Raw genomic sequence first — 19,439 nt, forward strand, 5'->3', positions numbered from 1 at the left:
TACCTAAACCAGAATGCACCCCAACAATTTACTGGAGCTGGTAGAATTAGCTGTTACTCTGTGACTTGTTTAATAAAAATACCTGAGTTACTGTCAGATCTTGTACAATACTGCACTAACTAGAACTCACTCATATACTGACAGAAGACAGGCAGGGTACTGTGAGTTTTCTATAGGATGCAGATTTTTTTTTCTAAATATTCCAATACAGATGTCTAGTAGACATTAGGTCTTTACAAACTGAGAAGATCTGGAAAAAGAGTAGGTTGTGCTGTGGGGATCATCCCTGGCTTGAAATGTGTCTTACAACAGTTGTAGTTACTGGGTTGCAACTGTCTCAGGGTTAGAGCAATTTCTTGATGAATAATTGTTTTGTCTGACTCTTTCCTATTGCAGTTCTTACCTAGCAGTCCCTGTGGATGTTGATCAGGCTTTTGCTTTGTTTCGTTTTGAGGGGTTTTTTTTGGTGTGTGTATTTTTTTTTTTTTGCTAGGCTGGTCTTCTACCTTTGCTCTTAACTCATAGTGAGTAAACAGAAGCTTTCTCCTCCTCCAAGGCCAAATTCAAATGTCTGTACTTGCATTTGATATGTCTTGCAAGCCAAAACACAGATAGTTTGAACGAACCTCTTTTGTAGGAATCTCTATGGCCACACATTGAAAAGATCTAGTTTAGTTGCATCTCTTTTGCCCTACACTTTTTTTTTTAAAAAAAAAGCCAGATTCCTTGAGGAAACTAAACTTATTTTTTTCCAGTACAAAATCTTGGGGCTGAGGAAGATGCTCCTTTCTCCCCTTCTTTGTCTTACCTGTCCACCTTGTTGCCTCTTGAATATTCTAGCTGAGCAGATGCTCCGGCCAGCAGGGATGCTGTGGGATCAAAGGCAAGATAAACTAGCAGTTACATGTCAGTTGAAGCCTAGCTGTTAGTGGTAGGTAGAGAGTATGAACCCCCCCTTCAGCCCAGGGGTTCATATGTATAATAGCTTTCAGTGCATACTAAGTAGTTTTTTGCCATAATTGTTTGTGTTATTTCATAGGTGTGGGGAATATACTCACTGGGTTTTGGACCAAGGCTTAATTCTTCCAAAGATACTTCAAAACAAACAAAAAAACCCAAACACCCAAAAAAAGGAAAGGGAGAAGCATGAGTGAACACTCCAGACCAATCTAGACAAGTTCAGCATTAATGTCTGTTCTGGTCATAATTGTGTTAAATTTTTGCTTCTCTGCTGGAGGAAATATGAACACTTTCTTGTACTTGAGTATAATTCTTCAGGCTTTGTGTTGAACTACAAGCCCTCTCATATTCTCCCCTGGGCTTTAGTTTGCTTTGTTTAAAGCAATTCAGCCATTGAATTGCTGTTTAAATGATGACTGTGACAGAACTGGCAATTTTTAAAATTGTATTATTGCTTTTGTCCTAATTGTAGTTGCTTCTTTAAAGCACGAGGTAATCCAAGAGGCAGATATCCGTCCCAGATGCTTATCTGTAGTGAGATGGGTGAAAAAGTTGTTTGCTGATGACGAAGTACATCTGTAACTATGACGCAGGAGTAATTAATGATACTTACATATTAACTACATGTAATATGTATAGGGTCAAAGTACATTTGGTTGAGTGATCAGCATGATTTTATGCACATACGTGATGAAGGTGTCTGAAGGTCATGGTTCCTGTAAGGAATCAGCAGTCTTGAGGATTGTACCTGGGAACTTGTCACCTTATAGTAAGGTAAATGTTTCTTTGCTACAGATTTAAAAGAAACAAAATCTTGAAAAATGGAAAGGTTGGGTTTTTTATAAAGATATTTGATTAGGAAACATAAAAATCTGAACATTCTGAATGAGTGCCACCAAGGGGGAAGGTGTGTGAGGTGGCTGAGGTGGTTTAATGGCTATTTGCTGTCACCATCAGGCAGGAATCTTCTGGCTGCACAGTTTTCTCTCCTCTTGCCAGTTCTGGTGTTGGCTAGAAAGACCCTTTGCTGGTCAAATTAATCTTGCTGTGCTGGTAGAAAACACCCTCTTCTTTTCCCAACTGTGAGTGCGGTGGGGTTGGTGGGAGTGCCTGGGGAAACCCAGGGAGAGGAGGAGTACTGAGTCATCATTCTGGCAGTGGCCAAATACTAGATCGGTACAGAAGAGCTCATGTTATTTCAGCTTTAGAAAAGGTAACTCAATTTTCATACAATGGGAGAAAATGGTTGCCTAGTGAAAGCTTGAAAAAATCAAACTGATAGAAAAATTTAGAGTTATGCTGTAGCAAACTGTCATGGTCAGGAATTTAAGTAAGATGTAGAGTATGAGGAGATAACTTTTCTGGTATAATTCTTTCCTATTTGAACTCTTTTATATGGTAACAAAACTCTGTCACAAGGTTTAAACCAATCTTTTATTTTAGTATTTTAAGTTAAAATGTGTGATATTACATATCTGTCAAATATCCGTATTCTTTCTTGCATTCTGAAAACAAAGGAAATGGGTGGATTGGGTTGGTGGAGAGGAATTAGAGGAAATTGCAGACTATTTGTGGAGATTGGGATATTGCTAGAAACATCTGTAAGTATATGTAGAGCTGTTTTTTCATTGCTGAATTTGCTTACGGGTCTTCCAAGCTTTAGTAAAAGTGGAAGTTGCTGGCTAATGTTGTGAATTACCTGACTAGGTAACCTGGTATTGAAGTAACATGAGACTAAATTTAAATCTAATAAGGAAACTCTCAAAAGAAATGTGAATGTTAATGAGTATTGACTAGTTGAACAAGAATTCATGTTTGTGCTGCAACACATAAATTAGTTTTCAGATTTTGAGATATCTGAGCACACTGATGTAAAAGCAGATGATCGCAAAAAGGAACCCTTGTCATCAAAATGTTACCAAAATAACAGTAAGAACTGATTGTAGCTGGAGAAGTATTTCCTAGGTTTTGATTCTGAAAAAAAGAAAATCTCACTGCTACAGCTGCCAAACTGGAAAGCGGAGAGAAATGTCATCGAGATCTCTGGCTCCTGTTCTGCCAAGTACATTGAAATATATATAAATGCAAATATAATATTAAGGTTTTGCAGTGTCAAGCAAGTGAAAAATTAGAAGCTGGAATTAAGGGTAATTTTCTCCAGTGGCATGTGTATGTTGTGATGGCCTTTCCATTTTTTTCAGACATCCCCTTTCACTTGTGGATATTGCTCAAGTGGGTGAGTTCCTATTACTTTTAGGAGTGGGGATTTGTGAAGAAAGGGATATTTTGATATTAAAACCATGAAATACAACCCAGGAGAATAAAATTGTATTTCTGCTTTTGCCAGAAAATGCTTAGCAGATGATCTGAACAGGATTTTTCAGATAGCATTGAAAATGTGATATTTGAGTGTGATGGTTTGCTGTCAGGAATCTGGTTTGTAGAAATTGAAAACATGGCTGCTCTGGAAGTCTGTGGGGATCTGTGATGGTGACATATGAAATATTGTAAAATGCTAATTACTCAAAAAACCCCTCACCAAACCCCCAAGCTGCAGCTCTTAATTTCATGCTAAATGAGTTTTATTTAGCATGCCCAAATACTAATTGAGGAGAATAAAAATAAAAGTTACAGCCAGTGAATTCTGTTTGTGCCGTGCACTCTGTGATACAGGGGAAAAACCCCACAGTTTTATAGTGAAAGTTTGTATCAAATGTATATAAAAGGATAAATTCTTGTGTTCAGCATAGCTACAACAGGGATGTTAAGGGTACAGTAAGTTTTCAGTGCGCTGGAGCTAAGATCAGACTATAATTTTGATATTCAGTGGTGAAGATTACAAAGTTGTGTGCTTGACTTTGAAAGGACTGAAAGCCTCAATGTAGTTGTTTTTAGTGTTTTAGAAAACAAAGCTAAAATAATAAAGCCTACCATATCGAATCTCTATGACTCCCTCCCTGGGACTAATAGTGTTGGAATGACCAATTGAAAAATGGAGAAGCATTCTGGTTACTCCTTTTCTCAAAAAGAGACTATAGGTTATACCTACACTAAAATGTCTTTTAAATGAGAAATTTCAAAGGACCAGACATGTTTTTCAGAGAGATTTAGCTAAGCAAAAAAAATACCAATTTTTTGGGGGGGAAAGGTAAAACTTCTATGAGGTTTAGTTAGTTGTGGTCTAAATAGATCACCATTACATAATAAAAATGTTTATTTTCTCTGGTTGCCATCAAGAGATGTTCTTGTCTTCTCTTTCTCTTGGCAAGTTTTTTCACCAAGGGATTTGGAATTTGTCACCTTCCTCCTCTCCTTTTCCAGTCAAACCAAATTTTTCTATTTTTACCAGCCTTTTGCCATCTTGAGGGCATGTTTCAGATGTGCCAGGATTTTAAATAGTAGCGCTGCCATTAATTGTCTGATTGTTTCATCCTTTTGGGCCTGAAGTTAGGCACAACATCGTTTCCTTTGCACAGTAATGAATGCTTTCTTCCTGCCACCGGTGTCAGCTTCTGGTGTCACATTAAGCTAGCAGAACTATTTGCAGGAGAATTCTTTTATTGTGATTTGGAAGATGGCAAAGGCTTACTCAAGGAGTTACGCTGAGCCTTTCTGCTGTCAGATTGGTACCAAGTCCCTAAGCTGCTCTGAGCTTATCATCCTCTGTTTGCTGGTATTGTCCATGGGGAAGACTATTCTTTCTTCTCTACAGGCACTCTGCTTGGAAAAGTTGGAAGTTTTTCTGTAGCTGTATGGGATTTCCAGGCATATGATAGGAGTTACTGGATTGAACAACTGTACAGTGTAGGCTGAGGAAGACCAGCTCTTCTAGAAAGAGCTAGATCTACTGCAGAGACCTTCTGCACTATGTGGCCACAGCCTTTCTCTGAGATATCTGATGGGCCAACTGGCCAGGCATAGTTGCTCAAATGCATCCCAAAAGTGCCAAATTTAGTTAATGTACATGATCCAGCTCTGACGTACCTGAGTAATAGACATGAATTCCCTGAAACAAAGGTTATACTGTGTGAAGATGCTTGAAGCTTTTGCCTGGATAGAGGTATGGCAGTGCTAATTACAGGGTTTGACTGCTGTGGAGCAGCCTTTTGATACGGGTTAGTTTACTAAGAAATGCTGTTACTACTCCGTGCATACATCGGTGTAAAGGACTGAAGCATTAGGAAGGCTCATGGCTAGCTTTGGCTGCACACAGGAGGTGATCAGGTGATAACCTCTGCATGATTTTTTGCCTGTATGTTTTGTTTGGAGGTGTCCCATGAGACAGTAACAGCTTAGTCTGTTCTAAATGGTTTCTGGATTGAGAATTTTTTGAGTGTAACAGTAGTGGTCTGCTCACCCACCACGTCATGTCAGAAGGATGCTTCATTTACCTTATTGCATGATCTGTTTCCAGCAAAAGTGCTGAACTTTTTTAATCTCAGGAAGGTGTTGGGGAAAACTTGAAACTTTAAATCTAGTTCTGTATGAAAGAATCCCTTCTGCGTGGTGTGTTTTGTGGTGAGGAAATAAAGATAACCTCTTGCTGAAGTCCCTTATAGCTTGAGTTCCCCCCCCCCCCAAAATCTGGCACTTGCAAGTGGAGAGGGTATAGCCAACAGAAGACTCGGCGCTTGCCGAAAGATTTTTATATCTTGACTAGAAGCTGGCATCTTACTGATGCATGCTATTATGAGTTTGGGGTGTGGGGTGTGTGTGTTTTAAATATTTATTCATTGGATTTTACCTTAGAAAGGGATTTTAGGGCAGAAGACAAGCTCTGTTTTTGATACATTACATTGGCTTTGTAGTACCCTGAACTTTCACACTTTGATAGGTTTACCACTAAACCCAACAGAAAACAGCCAAGGAACCGAACCTTTGTGGCAACAAGTAAACTGAGTGAACTTCAGGGTTACTGTTTCAATCTGGGAATGTCATAGAGTTGAAAACTGGTAAATACAGTGAAATACGATTAGAAGGGACATTCTCCTACTCTGTGTTTTCTAATTGGCTTTATAAGGTGATAAATCATCTGCTGAGGAAGCTATCAAGCTGCAGCCTGCTCAGGCAAGCTGACCGTGCTGTACAAGAGGAGTTACTTGCATTGCGGAAATCATGGAGCAAGCCAGGGCAATAGGTGTGGTCTGAAGCACTGTGGTGGCTGCATAGATCTAGAGCCCTGCTTCCGAGGGAATGGCACTGCTTTTAGGGAGGTTGATTTTAATTGGCATGGTAATAAAGAATGACATTAGCCTTCCAGAAATGTTACTGGGTGACACTAGTTGAGGTTCAAAAACTTTGGAAGGTGCTGTTGTAGAGCCTTTGGAGATCTAAATTTGTTGGAAAGGAAAAATATTTCAGTTATGATATGGCTAGTTGTAAGACAAATCACTCGGGTACCTTATTTTACCCTAGTAAAAAAGGGCCTATAAGGAACACAAAAATTAGATTTGTAGACTCAGCATATATGCCATTTAGTCAACTTGAATAATCCAACCCTGTTGTATTTGAGAGAGTGTTGTGAATTTTAGCAAGAAGTTTAGTAATGATCAACTGAGTTACAATCTAAGCAGATGGGCAGTCAGAGAGAGCAGGTATATAATTATGGTTTTTTTTCCCTGCTACAGGCTGCTGAAGATGGACTAGGGAACTAGTTCAGTCTGAAGATTGATTACGCTTTTGAAAACATGACCAATATGTGTCACCACAATTTTGTCTCCTTTGATTTGCATTCACATTTGTCTTTTGGGAATTACTCTTTCTGTTAAATAGGGATTAAGGTTTCCTGTCTTTGAGTTTGAGTATTATACAGTGCAGAAAGACTGATTTGGGAAGGATCTTGAGCAGGAAGGGGAACCCAACCAATTTAGTTCATGATATTTTCTTGTTCAAAATAATTATTGGTGTTTAAAGATATTCATATTATCTATGAAATTGCATGCTTATTTAAGCACTAATGGGTAATCTCATACATAATGGCACAGTAATGTGTGATAATCTGTTATGTAGTAACTAGAAAGGGTATTGCCAAGTGGCTTAGATATCTTTTCGAGGATGTGCCAGACCAGAATCAAAGTGTTCTTGGATTGGGATGATAGGGTAAGATTATAAGCAAGTTTGTTGCAACATGGCACTATATGGTATTTTAAATGTCAAGACTGAGAATTCAAAAACTTTGAAACTGCCTTTCTATTCAAAGTTTGTTTATCTTCCTTCTGAATTATGTGAAAGATGAGGTAAAAATAATTATGGTAAAAGGATATTTGCTACCAATGTTTTTATTAAGGGCTGGTGTGTCAGGAGAGGACTTGTGTGGTATGAAATTGATGTCAAAACATGGGTTTTTTGAAAGGCAAAGTAGAGTCAGCTATTCCTGAACAGGGTTTATGTCATTATACAAATAATGTTAGCAATGAAATGTAGGTAGGTAAGGCAAAGTTATAGTATCTGAAGTAACTAGTTGGGTTTTTTTGGTGGTGTTTTTTGTTGTTCTTGTTGGCTTTTTTCTTTTGAGATATGGATTATTCCAGATGTAAAATCTCTGCAGATTTCAGTGCAACTCTTCTTTTTGCATCCTTGGATTACAAGCTCCTGAAGGTCTCCCTTGACACGTGGTCCTGGGTACTGCATTAGATATGATTAGGGTCTGTAAATATTGTGTGAATTCTTCAAAGACTCACCACAATCATACGGAAATTTAAGTATGGCATGCTTAATTTAATAAAGAGGGTTTTAAATTTTAACTGCTTTAGCGAAGAAATTTGTTTTAAAGGCCAAATGGTTCACCCAAAAATCCCAATGGCATAGGTCAGCCTATACTCTGACTTAAAACAGTTATTTTCCTTACACAGCAAGTAACCTTCCTTTGTAACTCTAATGTTCTTTAGCTTAGTGTGAATTACATTTTTTTTAACAACACTTTAAGATAAAGTTTTTAAAAGCATATGAATTTTAGAAAGATGACTACACTAGAATGAATTATTAGTATTTTTCTGATGACTATATACAAAGAACACTACTCAACGTGTGGTTTCTTCCTTGAGGACTTTAGTCTGAGCAATCGGCATACAATAAAACACATTTAAATATTTAAAAGATATTAAAAAAATTTGTAAAAATATTATGTCCCTCATTCTGATGTTGTAAATTAGATACCTTAATGCAGAAACAGTGGAACTTGAAGATGGTCATTCCTTTTGATTTGCTTGGCTTTGGACTGTTTTTTACAAGAAAACATAGAGCCAGCACAATGCACTCTCACTTTAGATGGGCTGAAATAATTTGTGTTGCGTCCTTGCTCAAGTCTCTTTTGCAAGACTAAAGACTGTCTTTCCATTGCTGTGTGGGCCCATAATCAGTGGGACCCAGATTTGTTTTTTTTTTGGTAGCTGGGGTTTATTAGAAAACTGATGAGACAAAACTGCGTTCAGTGTTTCTGTGCCTATGTCTTTCTAACCAGCAATGACCATGCTGGGAGCATTGTGCAGTTGTTGAAGCCTGACCTGGAGTGGAGTGGGCACAGGTCTGGCAGTGAGTGTGCTCTTGGCGTCTGTGCTGTGCTTGCCAATTCCAGTTGCTTCACCACCTGGCTGCTAACTTAAGGTACTTGGCAAACCTTGCTTAGGCATTAAACATGAGCAGCAGGTTAGAGCTGATGCGGTGTTTTCCTGAGTTTGCTGGCAGATCAATGTGGGTCTTGGTGAGTGTGCTGACAGCACTATACTTTAGTTTACTGGCTCTGAAAATTATGTAATATGAACCTAGTGTTTGGGAAGATATTTTGACATCATCAGAGAGGAGTGAAGTGCACACTTTTTTGTTAGTTATATGGGCAATTAGAAAATCGCTTTCTGTTAACATATACAAAGCAGGAAGTTATGACATTGCAGAGAGCAGCAGCCTGCTGTTTGGTAGATGACTGATATCATCTCTGCTTGCTTCCGCCACTGCTAGAATTTACAGAAAATAGTAGGTGGTAATTTTCTGCGGATGCTGCACTGCTCCTAAGTATTACCAGAAATAAACTTATAACATGTGGATTAAAAGGTCCTGAGAAATCTCTTTTCTTTAGGAAATCTTCCCTTAGGTTCTACTCTTAACATGCCTGAACTGAATTCTCCTGATGTGCTCTTAGGGGAGCCATACCTGTGTTGAGAATTTGAGTTAAGCCACCTGAGACCTTACAGAGCAGGGTATGCTCAGTCCTGCTTGTTGCCTTCTTGTCTTGTGGTAGCACCTGTGTGATGTGCTAGAATTAATACTTTTCTGGTAGAGTTACTGCTTGTTGGCACAAGACTGTAGCAGTTGCTTTTGGCAGTCTAGAACTTCTTGATTCCTCTGACTGGGATTCCAATAAAGAAGCTAAAACAAAGTCCCTTCTCTCCTTCCCTGAACTCTCTTCACCTTGTTTGAGGTGCTAAATATACGCCATGCTGCTTAAAACAGGTTCTTGACATACCATTAAAAAAAGACACACGTTTCTGGGCCACGATTCTCATTTAATTCTTCTTTTGGGCTTTTAAAGCTGTCCACATTTCCATCAAAACCTGCCTTTGGGGGACAAGTGATGTAAGACCTTAAGGAAACAGAAGATCCCTTTAAGCCTCTGGGACCAGCAGATGATTCCATGTGAGCTGAAGTTGAGTTAAACTTTGTGATGAATGTGAGATCATAAATTGAACATGTTAGCAGGTCAATGGCCTCAAGTGTGTGTTAGAACGTGTGTGCTGGATATGGTGTGCTGGAACTGACTGGGAAGGAACATAATTACCATAGAATCTGCAGGTTTTTGTGAGGATTATTTGATGTTAACCTCTTACGCTTAGATATGTTGATCTCTTTGGAACTCCTTTGATGTTCAAAGCATATGTTGACACCAGTTGTGTGTGGTATGAGGGACTTAACTGTGGGCTCCATAGCAGAGTAATTTCTTTTTAAGGTATTTTAAATGGTAATAATATGAGCTACTAGCTAGAAACTACACTTAAGTATTTTCTTTATCCTTGATAGGAACTTCATCCAGTTAGGGAGGGTAAAGCAACTGATGCTCCTGTGAAAATGTTCCTTTTCTTGAAATAGAAGGGAAGGGAATGGTTGCTTGAGTGTGAGTGTCTGACTTGTTCCTTTACTGCAGTGAACTTGAAACAACTTTGGCCTAGGTTATTCATGTTGGTTCTCTAAGATTTATTCATGGCTTTCAACTTCTGTGTTCAAATTGTGAAAATACACAGACATGGTTTTCGGAGAATGTAATCTGATTCCTCATGGCAAAAAATCACACCAGCGGTATAAGGTCCTGCTGGATTTTCCTTTGGGTTTTCCAAAATGGTCCTTTGGGTTTTCCAAAGACACAAACCTGGTTGTGTTCCAGTTTTTCTGCGGTGATATCTGTATCTTTGACTGGTTAAACAGAGGAAGGTCACACAGCTCATTTCAGGTTGCCCTAAAACTCTAACTTGGTAGTTACATGGTAGGAATATCCTGATGAGTCTGAAGGTCAACAAGGAAGCCCGTGCTTCAAATCGGAGTGTTGGTTATAGATGCATAGGTGTGTATCTGATGAGCAAGCTTTTCCCTTGAAAGGTGAGCTGCTTTTTCTAATAGACCTCTCTCATCAACTTCAGGATAATTTAAATAGTTCAACAGTTCAGCAGTATGGCACTAACTTGTGGAACATCTGGCATTATCTGCCACTAAGTTCAGTCATGCTGTGTGCCACAGTAGCTTTAGGAAAAAAAAAGTCATCTGCTTCAGACTCAATCTAGTTATATAGTAGTCAGTCATACTGGGCATTTAATCTCTGTTAAACTGTTGAATTGTTGTTTTGTTTAAACTGGTGGAAATACCCTTTTCAGATGCAGCCTGAATCTGTGTACCATAGAATTGGTGGTTGATGGCCCAGTAGAAGGACTAATGTGCTTGCAGATCATGGAATTCAGAGCATGGCTTTTCTCTCTAACTTAGCATTCTCTCTAACTTGGCATGCTTTTCTCTCTAAATTAGAGATCTGCAGTCTGTGTGTTGATGTGTTGGATGGGGAGGAGCTAGGCCATCTATTTCCAGCCAGGGGAGACTGTAGAATCATAGAATGATTTTTGGGTTGTAAATGACCTTTAACATACAGTCCAACCCCCCTGCCATGGGCAGGGACATCTTTCACCAGATCAGGTTGCTTAAAACCCTGTCCAACCTGACCTTGAACACTTCCAGAGATGGGGCATCTACTTCTCTGGGCAACCTGTTCCCAGGGGTGGTTAAGAGCTCTCTTTTCAGTTGTTGGATAATGCTGCTGGCCTTGTCCCTCCCACAGTTTGTGAACACACTGGCACATGGCTTCAGCAGAAGGTGCTCAGGTAAAGAACTGACCCACAAAGGCAGACCAAAAGTGTGTTTAGCTCCCTGTGCCCTGCAGTGGGCTAGCTGTGGACACTTGAGGGGAAGAGCAGTAAGATCACAGTACAGGTGATCTTAATAAAAGGCATCTTCAGCTTACCCCCCAAAACTCTTTGGCATGGTTATGGTACCTTTTTTGGAACAAAGTAGGAAAATGTAGTGACATGTACTTTTACCAGTTGGAAGGAAGAGCCAGTGACCTCTGGTTGGTAAGTCCTCCAGGAGACCACTAGCAGTAGTCCATGAAAACAGATACGGTGGAGCAGGAGCTCTGCAGCGGTTGAAGTTCGTTTGTTTTTACAGGACACGGGACTTAGATCTGTAGCGTGACTTCTCTTGCCTTCAGAAGTCCTACGTATGAATGCTTCAACAAGCAAACTTTAAAAATGGAGAGAATAGTCAAGTGTAGGTTCTGCTTGTCTGGGTAAGCTGTCTGATCTACTACCTTAGTGATTTGAAGTGATTGAGATACTCAGTTTAGTTTCAGATAGCCAGGTCTTTTTTTTTTTTTTTTAACTGGACTTTCTATTTCCCACTTCTTTTGCCAGCAGAGCGCTGTTTACTGGCTCCTTCATGAGACCCTTTTAAGTGGAGGGAAACTGCTGTTGTGCTGCTGCTTGTAAGCTAAATCTACTCCTTTTAGCCTTTGCTCATGGGTCATTTTTCTAAATTCTGTGGATTTCTCTCAGGTACTTTTCCACTTTGCTTACCACTGTGTTCAGCTTTGGTTGCAGTGGTCCTAGATGAGGCCTCAGTGCTGAGTTGTGAAAACTTAATTCCCTTTCTTTCCTTAGGCAGTACTTTTATGTATACTGCAGGCTAGTGTAAGCCAGCACTGCCACCAGAAATAGCTAGTGTAAACGTCTGTGTAGTTTCTCTGTGAGCTGTCCTGGGGAAGCAGATCTATGTAAAAACCATCACTTTCTCTGTGTGTTTGGTACTGAATTGATGCCCTGGTGCCGTTTCGCAGTGACTATCACTGTCCCACCTGTGGCAACTGCAGAGCCGGCATCCCCTTTTAAACCAACAACAAATTCAGTTTACCTTAATACGTGAGGTGTGAGCTGTGGTGTTTGAGGCTTGTTATTTATACCCTCACTATATTTAACAGCCATGGCTAGAAAGGTTATGTCCTCAACAGTTTGGAGGTGGAAGGGGGCACGTGGCCGGTAGCCTCTTCAAGTATGTGGAGTCAAGAGTCCGTGGCCCTATGTTTCTCTACTCTGATTGCTCTGCAGTGCACTAGATGGTCTTCAAAAACCAGATGGATGTGGTGTGGATAGATCTAGTTGTAATTTGTTATTTTATTGTGGAGTGGGTAATTTATTATAAATTGCTTTTCATAGCCTCTTGACAGTGCTGAAGTGATCCAGAGGTAGGATGTTGGAGCCAGGGAGATAGTGCGCTTGGATCTGACCAAGTATCTTAAGCAGCTCATCTCAACCTTCATAGACCATGCTCAGTTTCAGTCAGCCAGGTAAACTTCTGCACCCCATTGTAGGTGTCTGCCTTGATCACATGGTAGGGACTCTTCATCATTTCCAGCAACACTGAGTTTGAATACTGTAAGCCAACACTTACCAGCACTGCAGCAGTGATGTAGGGTAATGTAACAGAGCGTGTGTGGTGTATGCTAGCCTGAATTGTTTTCAGGGTGGAGAAATTTGGTAAGTATTGATTCTTACATTAATGAGAAACAAATTGGATGCTCTCAAACTGGGGAAATACATTGTCTGAAGACAATGTTCAAAACTTTCAAAGTATGATTTCAGTATTTATTCTGTAATAGTTACAAGCTGGGTTGTGGGAGACATGGTGTAAATCAATCTTGCAGAGATAGGCACATACAAATAGCAAGTCTTCTGGGGTATAAGATGTGTTATTCTCAGAGGTTTATATCTAATTTGACCTTGTTTAACAGCTAAGGAATTGAAAAGTTACTGATTCATCACTAGTGAAGGTAGCTAATCTATAAACCAGTAACCATTTGCTTTTTGTAGCATGTGAAACTGATTTGGGGCAGGGGGATACTATTCATCAGTGCATTTCTTTACACTATTTGCACATTTGTATATGCAAATTTAAGCCCTGCCTACACTGCAGAGACAACTGTGCAGTAATGTTTGCATATGTAAAATAGGCTGTGCTCAAGGCTGTGATGAACTATATGGAGTAAAATCTGTGCAGTATAAAACTACACAGCTGTACCATAAAATTATCAGCCATGTAAATGAGTGGGATAAATACCTGCTTATGGTGCTGTTCTGTATTGGCCTTCAGCTTTAGTGTTGCAGCAAATAAACTGTTTTTAAAAAAGAAGCTGTTACAAAGGTTCCTTGAGTAAGCATTTCTACTGTGTAATGTTAGTGTAGACGGGGCATTGATTTTAAGTATACTTAAAATATTTGAAATATTGCTTCATAATTTTTGTGCCTGTAGCTAGAGCTTTGCAGTTTAGAATGTTAAATTACTGGGAATTTAAGCTAATAACTTTTTAAAATTTTTTCCTACTCTTAAAAAAATAAAAGGTATATTAGAGCTAAGTCCACTTCATTTTGGGTGGAGTTGGGTGGGAAAGTGATAACAACTTTACATTTTAAAGTAGAAAATTCTTCACATTCAGAAAATACTAAACTAAGCCTGTGGAATAATACCCGTTTCCCAAACTTCTGTTTTTGGGCTTGACCCCTGGACTTACCTTTATTCCCCTGAGGTTTGTTTCTTTTTTTTTTTTTTTTTTATTCTTCAAAGGTATGAGTTGGGAATTTGGGACAGGTAATGAAGCTGCCAGTTGAAAAATGGTTTTCTTACTGCCATATTATAGTTAATTAAAGGTTCAGGTCTTAGGTGAATGTTAACAGTTACTTTTAAAGTCACTGATTTTCTGGCATATTTGCAAGTGATTTTTTTAACTAATAGTGCATGTGGCTGAAATCTAAAATAGTGTCTTTACATTTCTTTTGTGTGACTTTCATACTAACCTGACTGATGAACGAACGTACACTGAAGGAATTGGTAAATTGTCCACTGCCGATGGTAAAGCCTTCGCAGATCCTGAGGTTCTCCGAAGACTGACGTCCTCTGTCAGCTGTGCACTGGATGAAGCTGCTGCTGCATTGACACGGATGAGAGCAGAGAACAATCACAATGCAGGACAAGTGGACAAGTATGTATTGATTGCTGCTTACCCCCAGCTTCCCAACTATAGGTTGTAAGTTTGTATTTTTAATTTCAAATTCAGTTAATTTTACGGTTAGTACTTGGTAATGTATCTGCTCTATTACTAGCAGAAGCAAAATTACTGATTCTGAAGGTGTAACTACTGTCCCGTCAGGTTATTGGCTTCAAAGCGTAAGAGAAAAGTACAAAAAAATGTTACTTTCTAATCTGCTGCTCTTTCTGTGTACTAGACAGTTTATTTCTTTTTCAAAAACGAGTTAAATTCTTGGCTGTAGAAGAGTCTGATAGTTCTCTAATTACTGCCTCAGCATACTTTGTTGGAAACTAATGAATCTAGTTCATTGTATTAAAAGTTGGAAGAGAATACCAATACTTATAAGGCAGCCATTTGCCCTGGGATCTTGCTCAGGAACTTAGGGGAAAATGAAACTATATTATCTGATACCTTTTTGTAACTGATAATTAATGAGGATGGCATTTAACTCCCATGATGATAGAACTGAGGATTTGTCCTGCGTTGTTTCAAAAGCTAAAATGTCAAAGCATCTTTAGGGGTCCTGAAATATTTTCTACTCTGACAAGTGATGCAAATAGTTCCTAAACTGTTGGGATGGTGTGACTACATACACTGTTGAACTTCAGATCTAGGATCAAAAATTGAAAGTCTTAAGTTTCTTTTCATATGGATGTCCTCTTGAAATTCAGACTTGGGATTTGCAAAACAAAGTGCTTACAGTAAGGGCAGTAGTCTTGAGTCATTGCTCAAAATGTAAATACAAATAGAGAACAAATATAGCTTCATTTCCTAACTGAAGCTAGAGAAATTACTTGTGGATCAAAACATGGGGAGATGAAAATATGCTGGCGAAGCATGCTTGAACATAAAAAGTAAGCATACAAGAGGTGGAAGCAGGCCAGATGGCCCATGGGGAATATAGAGACAATGTCCAAGCATACAGGGGTGTGATTAGGAAAGCCAAAGCCCACCTGGAGTTGAATCTGGCAAAGGGCATGAAAAGGAACAAGATACACTCACACTAGTGTATCAGCTGCAAAAAGAAGATGAGGGAAGATGTGGGCCTGCCTCAGAACGTGGCAGGGGGCCTAGTGATGGGGACACAGAAGAGGAAGAGGTAGTGAATGCTGTCTTTGCCTTGGGCTTTACTGATGAGATTTGCTTTCAGGAATCCCAAGCCCCTGAGATGAGCAGGAGGGTCGGGAGCAAGGAGGGCTTGTCCTTGATTGGTGTCAGGTCAGGGAGCATTTAAACAAGTTGGACATGGTCCAGTGGACAAGTTCATGGGACCTGATAGGGTGCACCCATGAGTACTGAAGGAGCTGGCTGATGTCACTGAGGCCGGTCTCAATTTATTTGAAAGGTTATGGGGAATGAGGGAGGTTCCTGAGTACTGGAAGAAAGCAGATGTCACCCTTGTCCTCAAGAAGGGCAAGAAGGAGGATCCAAGGGACTTATAGGCAGGTCAGCCTCACCTCAGTCCCTGAAAAGGTGGTGGAGCAAATACTCTTGGAAGCTGTTTCCTAACATAGTAAGTACAAAATGATGGGAAATAGTCAGCATGGTTTTTACGAAGGGGAGATCAAGCCTGACCTGATAGCATTCTACAATGAGATGGCTACGTTGGTAGATGAGAGGAGAGCATTAGATGCTGTTTATAATGAATTTAGCAAGTCTTTTCACACTGTATCCCCCAGCATCCTGTGGGACAAGCTGATGAAATACAGACCAGGTAGGTGGGCAGTGAGGTGGATTGAAAACTGTCTTAACTACTAGGCTCAGAGTTGTTAGCAGCATGAAGTCCAGGTGAAGGCAAGTTGCTAGTGGTGTACTCCAGGGGATGATACTGGGGCTAGTACTGTTTAATGTCTTCATCAATGACCTACGTGATGGTACAGAGCGCATCTTCAGCAAATTTGCTGATGATACAAAACTGAAAGGAGTGGTTGATGGACCAGATGGTTGTGCTGCCATTCAGAGGTGCCTTGACAAGCTGGAGAAAGGGGCCAGCAGGAATCTCGTGAAATTCAACAAAGGGAAATGCAGAGTCTTGCACCTGGGGAGGAATATCTCTGTGCATTGGTACGGATGGGGAGGGCTGAATGGCTGGAAATCGACTTTGGAGAAAAAGACCTGAGTTTCATGGTGGACAACAAGTGGAACATGAGCCAGCAATGCGCCCTCAGAGCAAAGGTCAACAGCATCCTGTGCTTCATTTGGAAGAGCATCCAGGTGTCATTCTTGTAACTTGAAAATGTCTTGGAAATATCTCAAAGGGAGCCTGAGCAGGGAGCAAACTGGAAGACCTCTTGAGGTGCCTGGGTCAACTAGAATCAACTAAGAGTCTTGTTTTTAATAGCTTTTTCCCAGAGCATATTTGGTTTCACAGCAGTTCTGTATTATATGAGATGGCTTAAGGTCATCTTCTGAGAATGATGGATCTGTTTCAGGATTTGTCTCACAGGTTATGGTGTTGGGTGGCTCCCATTTCTAAAGGCTAGACGATGTGTGTGCAAAAGTGCATGAATCCCCACCCTCTCCTCCCAGCTGAACACAGGAACCCGAGCTGTAAAAGCCCAGTTACCTGTGGGTTGCAGCAGGGCTGTTCGACTCACCGCTTGTTCTGTGAGCACACAGCTGTCCCTTACTACCTCCCAGGAGAAGGTGGCAGGTTTGATAGTGTCCTGCAGCCTTTCAGTGGGATCCCATTGCTTCAGTATATGGGCTTGACTATGTAGCCAAATAATAACCTTTACCAAAGTATCAGTTATTTTGCTTAAAATACTTAGTGATTGAAGTGCAACTGTAAGTGATCAGATACTGGATATTCTCTTCAGGTTAGACTTCAGCTTTTATCTAGGAGCTGCTAGCACAGTTTATTTCATTTTGGGGTATATGGCAAATAAGTTCCTTTTAAAATAGAGACTTAACATAGTTTAACCATTACAGTCTTTGAAGAATTGAAAATTGAAACTTGTGTGCTTTCCTGAGGGAACTTTGTGCTCAAGTGGATATTTTCTTCATTGTGAGTGCATTTCTTGAGTGAACTATCTTTTACAGAAGAAAACTAGAAGTTTGACATTTTTAATGAATCTGAATGTACTAGTTTTTGTTTTAAGAAATGAGCTTCCATATCTTGCAAATAAAAATATACTGATAGGAATGCCTCACATACAGTCCTTACTGTTTATAACAGAAGGCTCTTCCTCCCTTCCCCCTCCCACCAGGGCATTAATTGTGGTTTGGTTCCCAGTGGCTGAGGACCATGATTCCTTGCATATATTTTCTAAATAAAATTATATCATCAGTTGGAGATGTGTAACTGAGTTGGTACTGAACATGACTTGCTCTTGTTTACACTTGTGTTTAGCAGTGCTTTAACAGTTGTCTTTGCTGTTAGACTTTTTTTTTTGTACAGAAAAAGATTTAAAGGACAGGTGACTTGGTTTGAAATAAATTGAAGCTCAGCTCACCTTTTTCAAGATTTGTTTAGTATACTTTCCTAGGTCTCAGGGGAAATAGCTATTCTCCCTACTTCAGATGTTGATGATGGTTAAAGATTGTAGAATTCTGAGCTTTTAGGTGCCAAGAACTTGGGGTTTGTCTTTTTCTTTCTAACTCTTAGCTTGTAATTACCTCTTATGGCTTTTTTTAAGGATGAGTTAGTAGTGTTCCGTGTAGGATTTGTGTTGTTATTGCTGTTTAAAAACCATGCAGTTCAATTGGCTTATTTCATCCATTTGAAAACTTCTGTAATATGCTTTTAACAGTGCATGAAAGGAAACATAGTAAACGTCTGTAAGGCTCCTCTACTTTCTTCCTTTAAGATGTCATTAGGTAAGGTAAGGATTTTTCTTTGAAATGGCTGCTTAAATTAAGAAGTAGGTGTTTTCAATTAAAAGAAAAAAGCTTTGGGCTAGGGCAGAGAAAGAAATAGTCCCACTACAGGAGAGAGAATGATCAGAAGTTTCTCTTGTTGCAGTATTCAGTATTAGTGGTCTCTGTGATACTAGGCTGTTCTTTTTTTTGGCTTTAACTCTACTAGAAATTTGCCTTGGTGTACCTATAGTCAGTAGTTTGTTGTGGTCATAGCCTCTGTGCATCTGGCATTCCACCAAAGTGTGAATAGCATCAGTGAGGTTTACTTCTGTGTCTTGCAAACACCACAAATTACCTAGTTTTGAGCACTTTTCTCTGCATCTAGTCTATATGAGAGCTTATGTGAGTTAGCAACTGATGAGGACAAGAGCTAATTTAGATATAAGCAAAGTCTTTATCTTTGTTTCACCTATGGAAATAATGTGTATATATATACTTAAATCTGTAAGGTATATTTTCTAGTAAGGCTTAGTACTGATGTCATGAGTCTTTACTTAAAGACTTCTTCCTTGCATAGGGAAGCTACCCATCTATTGCAGATTTATTTTGAGCTTATTCTGTGGTAACTGATTTTTCCAGTCGCAGTTTGGCAGAAGCATGCTCAGATGGGGATGTAAATGCTGTCCGGAAGCTGCTGGATGAAGGAAGAAGCGTAAATGAACATACTGAAGAAGGGGAGAGTCTCCTTTGCTTGGCCTGTTCAGCAGGATATTATGAATTGGCACAAGTAAGTAACAAATATAATCACAACTAAACCTTTGAAGCATTGTCTAAGGGGCTTCTTTGATAGGTAAACATTTTAGCTATTCTGATCATAATAATTTTTTATAATCTAAACAGAATATCAGTTAATACAGCTTATTGTGGACTTCCAGTTATTGTTTGTCTTTTTAATGCAAAATGCCATCATATATGCCTTTAGGTTTAAGGGACTTGTCTCAGGAATGTATCTTGTGTTTTATGATGTATCTACTTTTCTGGCATTGGTCTAGATGCAGTCAAGCTGTTCTGC

The 19,439-nt window shown here is 39.6% G+C and overlaps 1 protein-coding gene across 14 annotated transcripts in view; it reads left to right on the forward strand.

Annotated features, from left to right (window-relative positions):
- ANKHD1 (ankyrin repeat and KH domain containing 1) overlaps positions 1–19,439 on the forward strand; it is a 118,580-nt gene that overhangs the window by 28,366 nt on the left and 70,775 nt on the right. For all 14 annotated transcript variants that reach the window (XM_072873355.1, XM_072873349.1, XM_072873354.1 and 11 more), the window contains exons 3-4: positions 14,362–14,518; positions 19,007–19,154. In XM_072873355.1, the coding sequence (XP_072729456.1) occupies positions 14,362–14,518; positions 19,007–19,154 (305 nt within the window). The remainder of the gene's footprint in view (positions 1–14,361; positions 14,519–19,006; positions 19,155–19,439) is intronic.

The sequence above is a fragment of the Ciconia boyciana genome, chromosome 9 (assembly GCF_034638445.1).
Source record: "Ciconia boyciana chromosome 9, ASM3463844v1, whole genome shotgun sequence".
Classification (NCBI taxonomy): Eukaryota; Metazoa; Chordata; class Aves; order Ciconiiformes; family Ciconiidae; genus Ciconia; species Ciconia boyciana.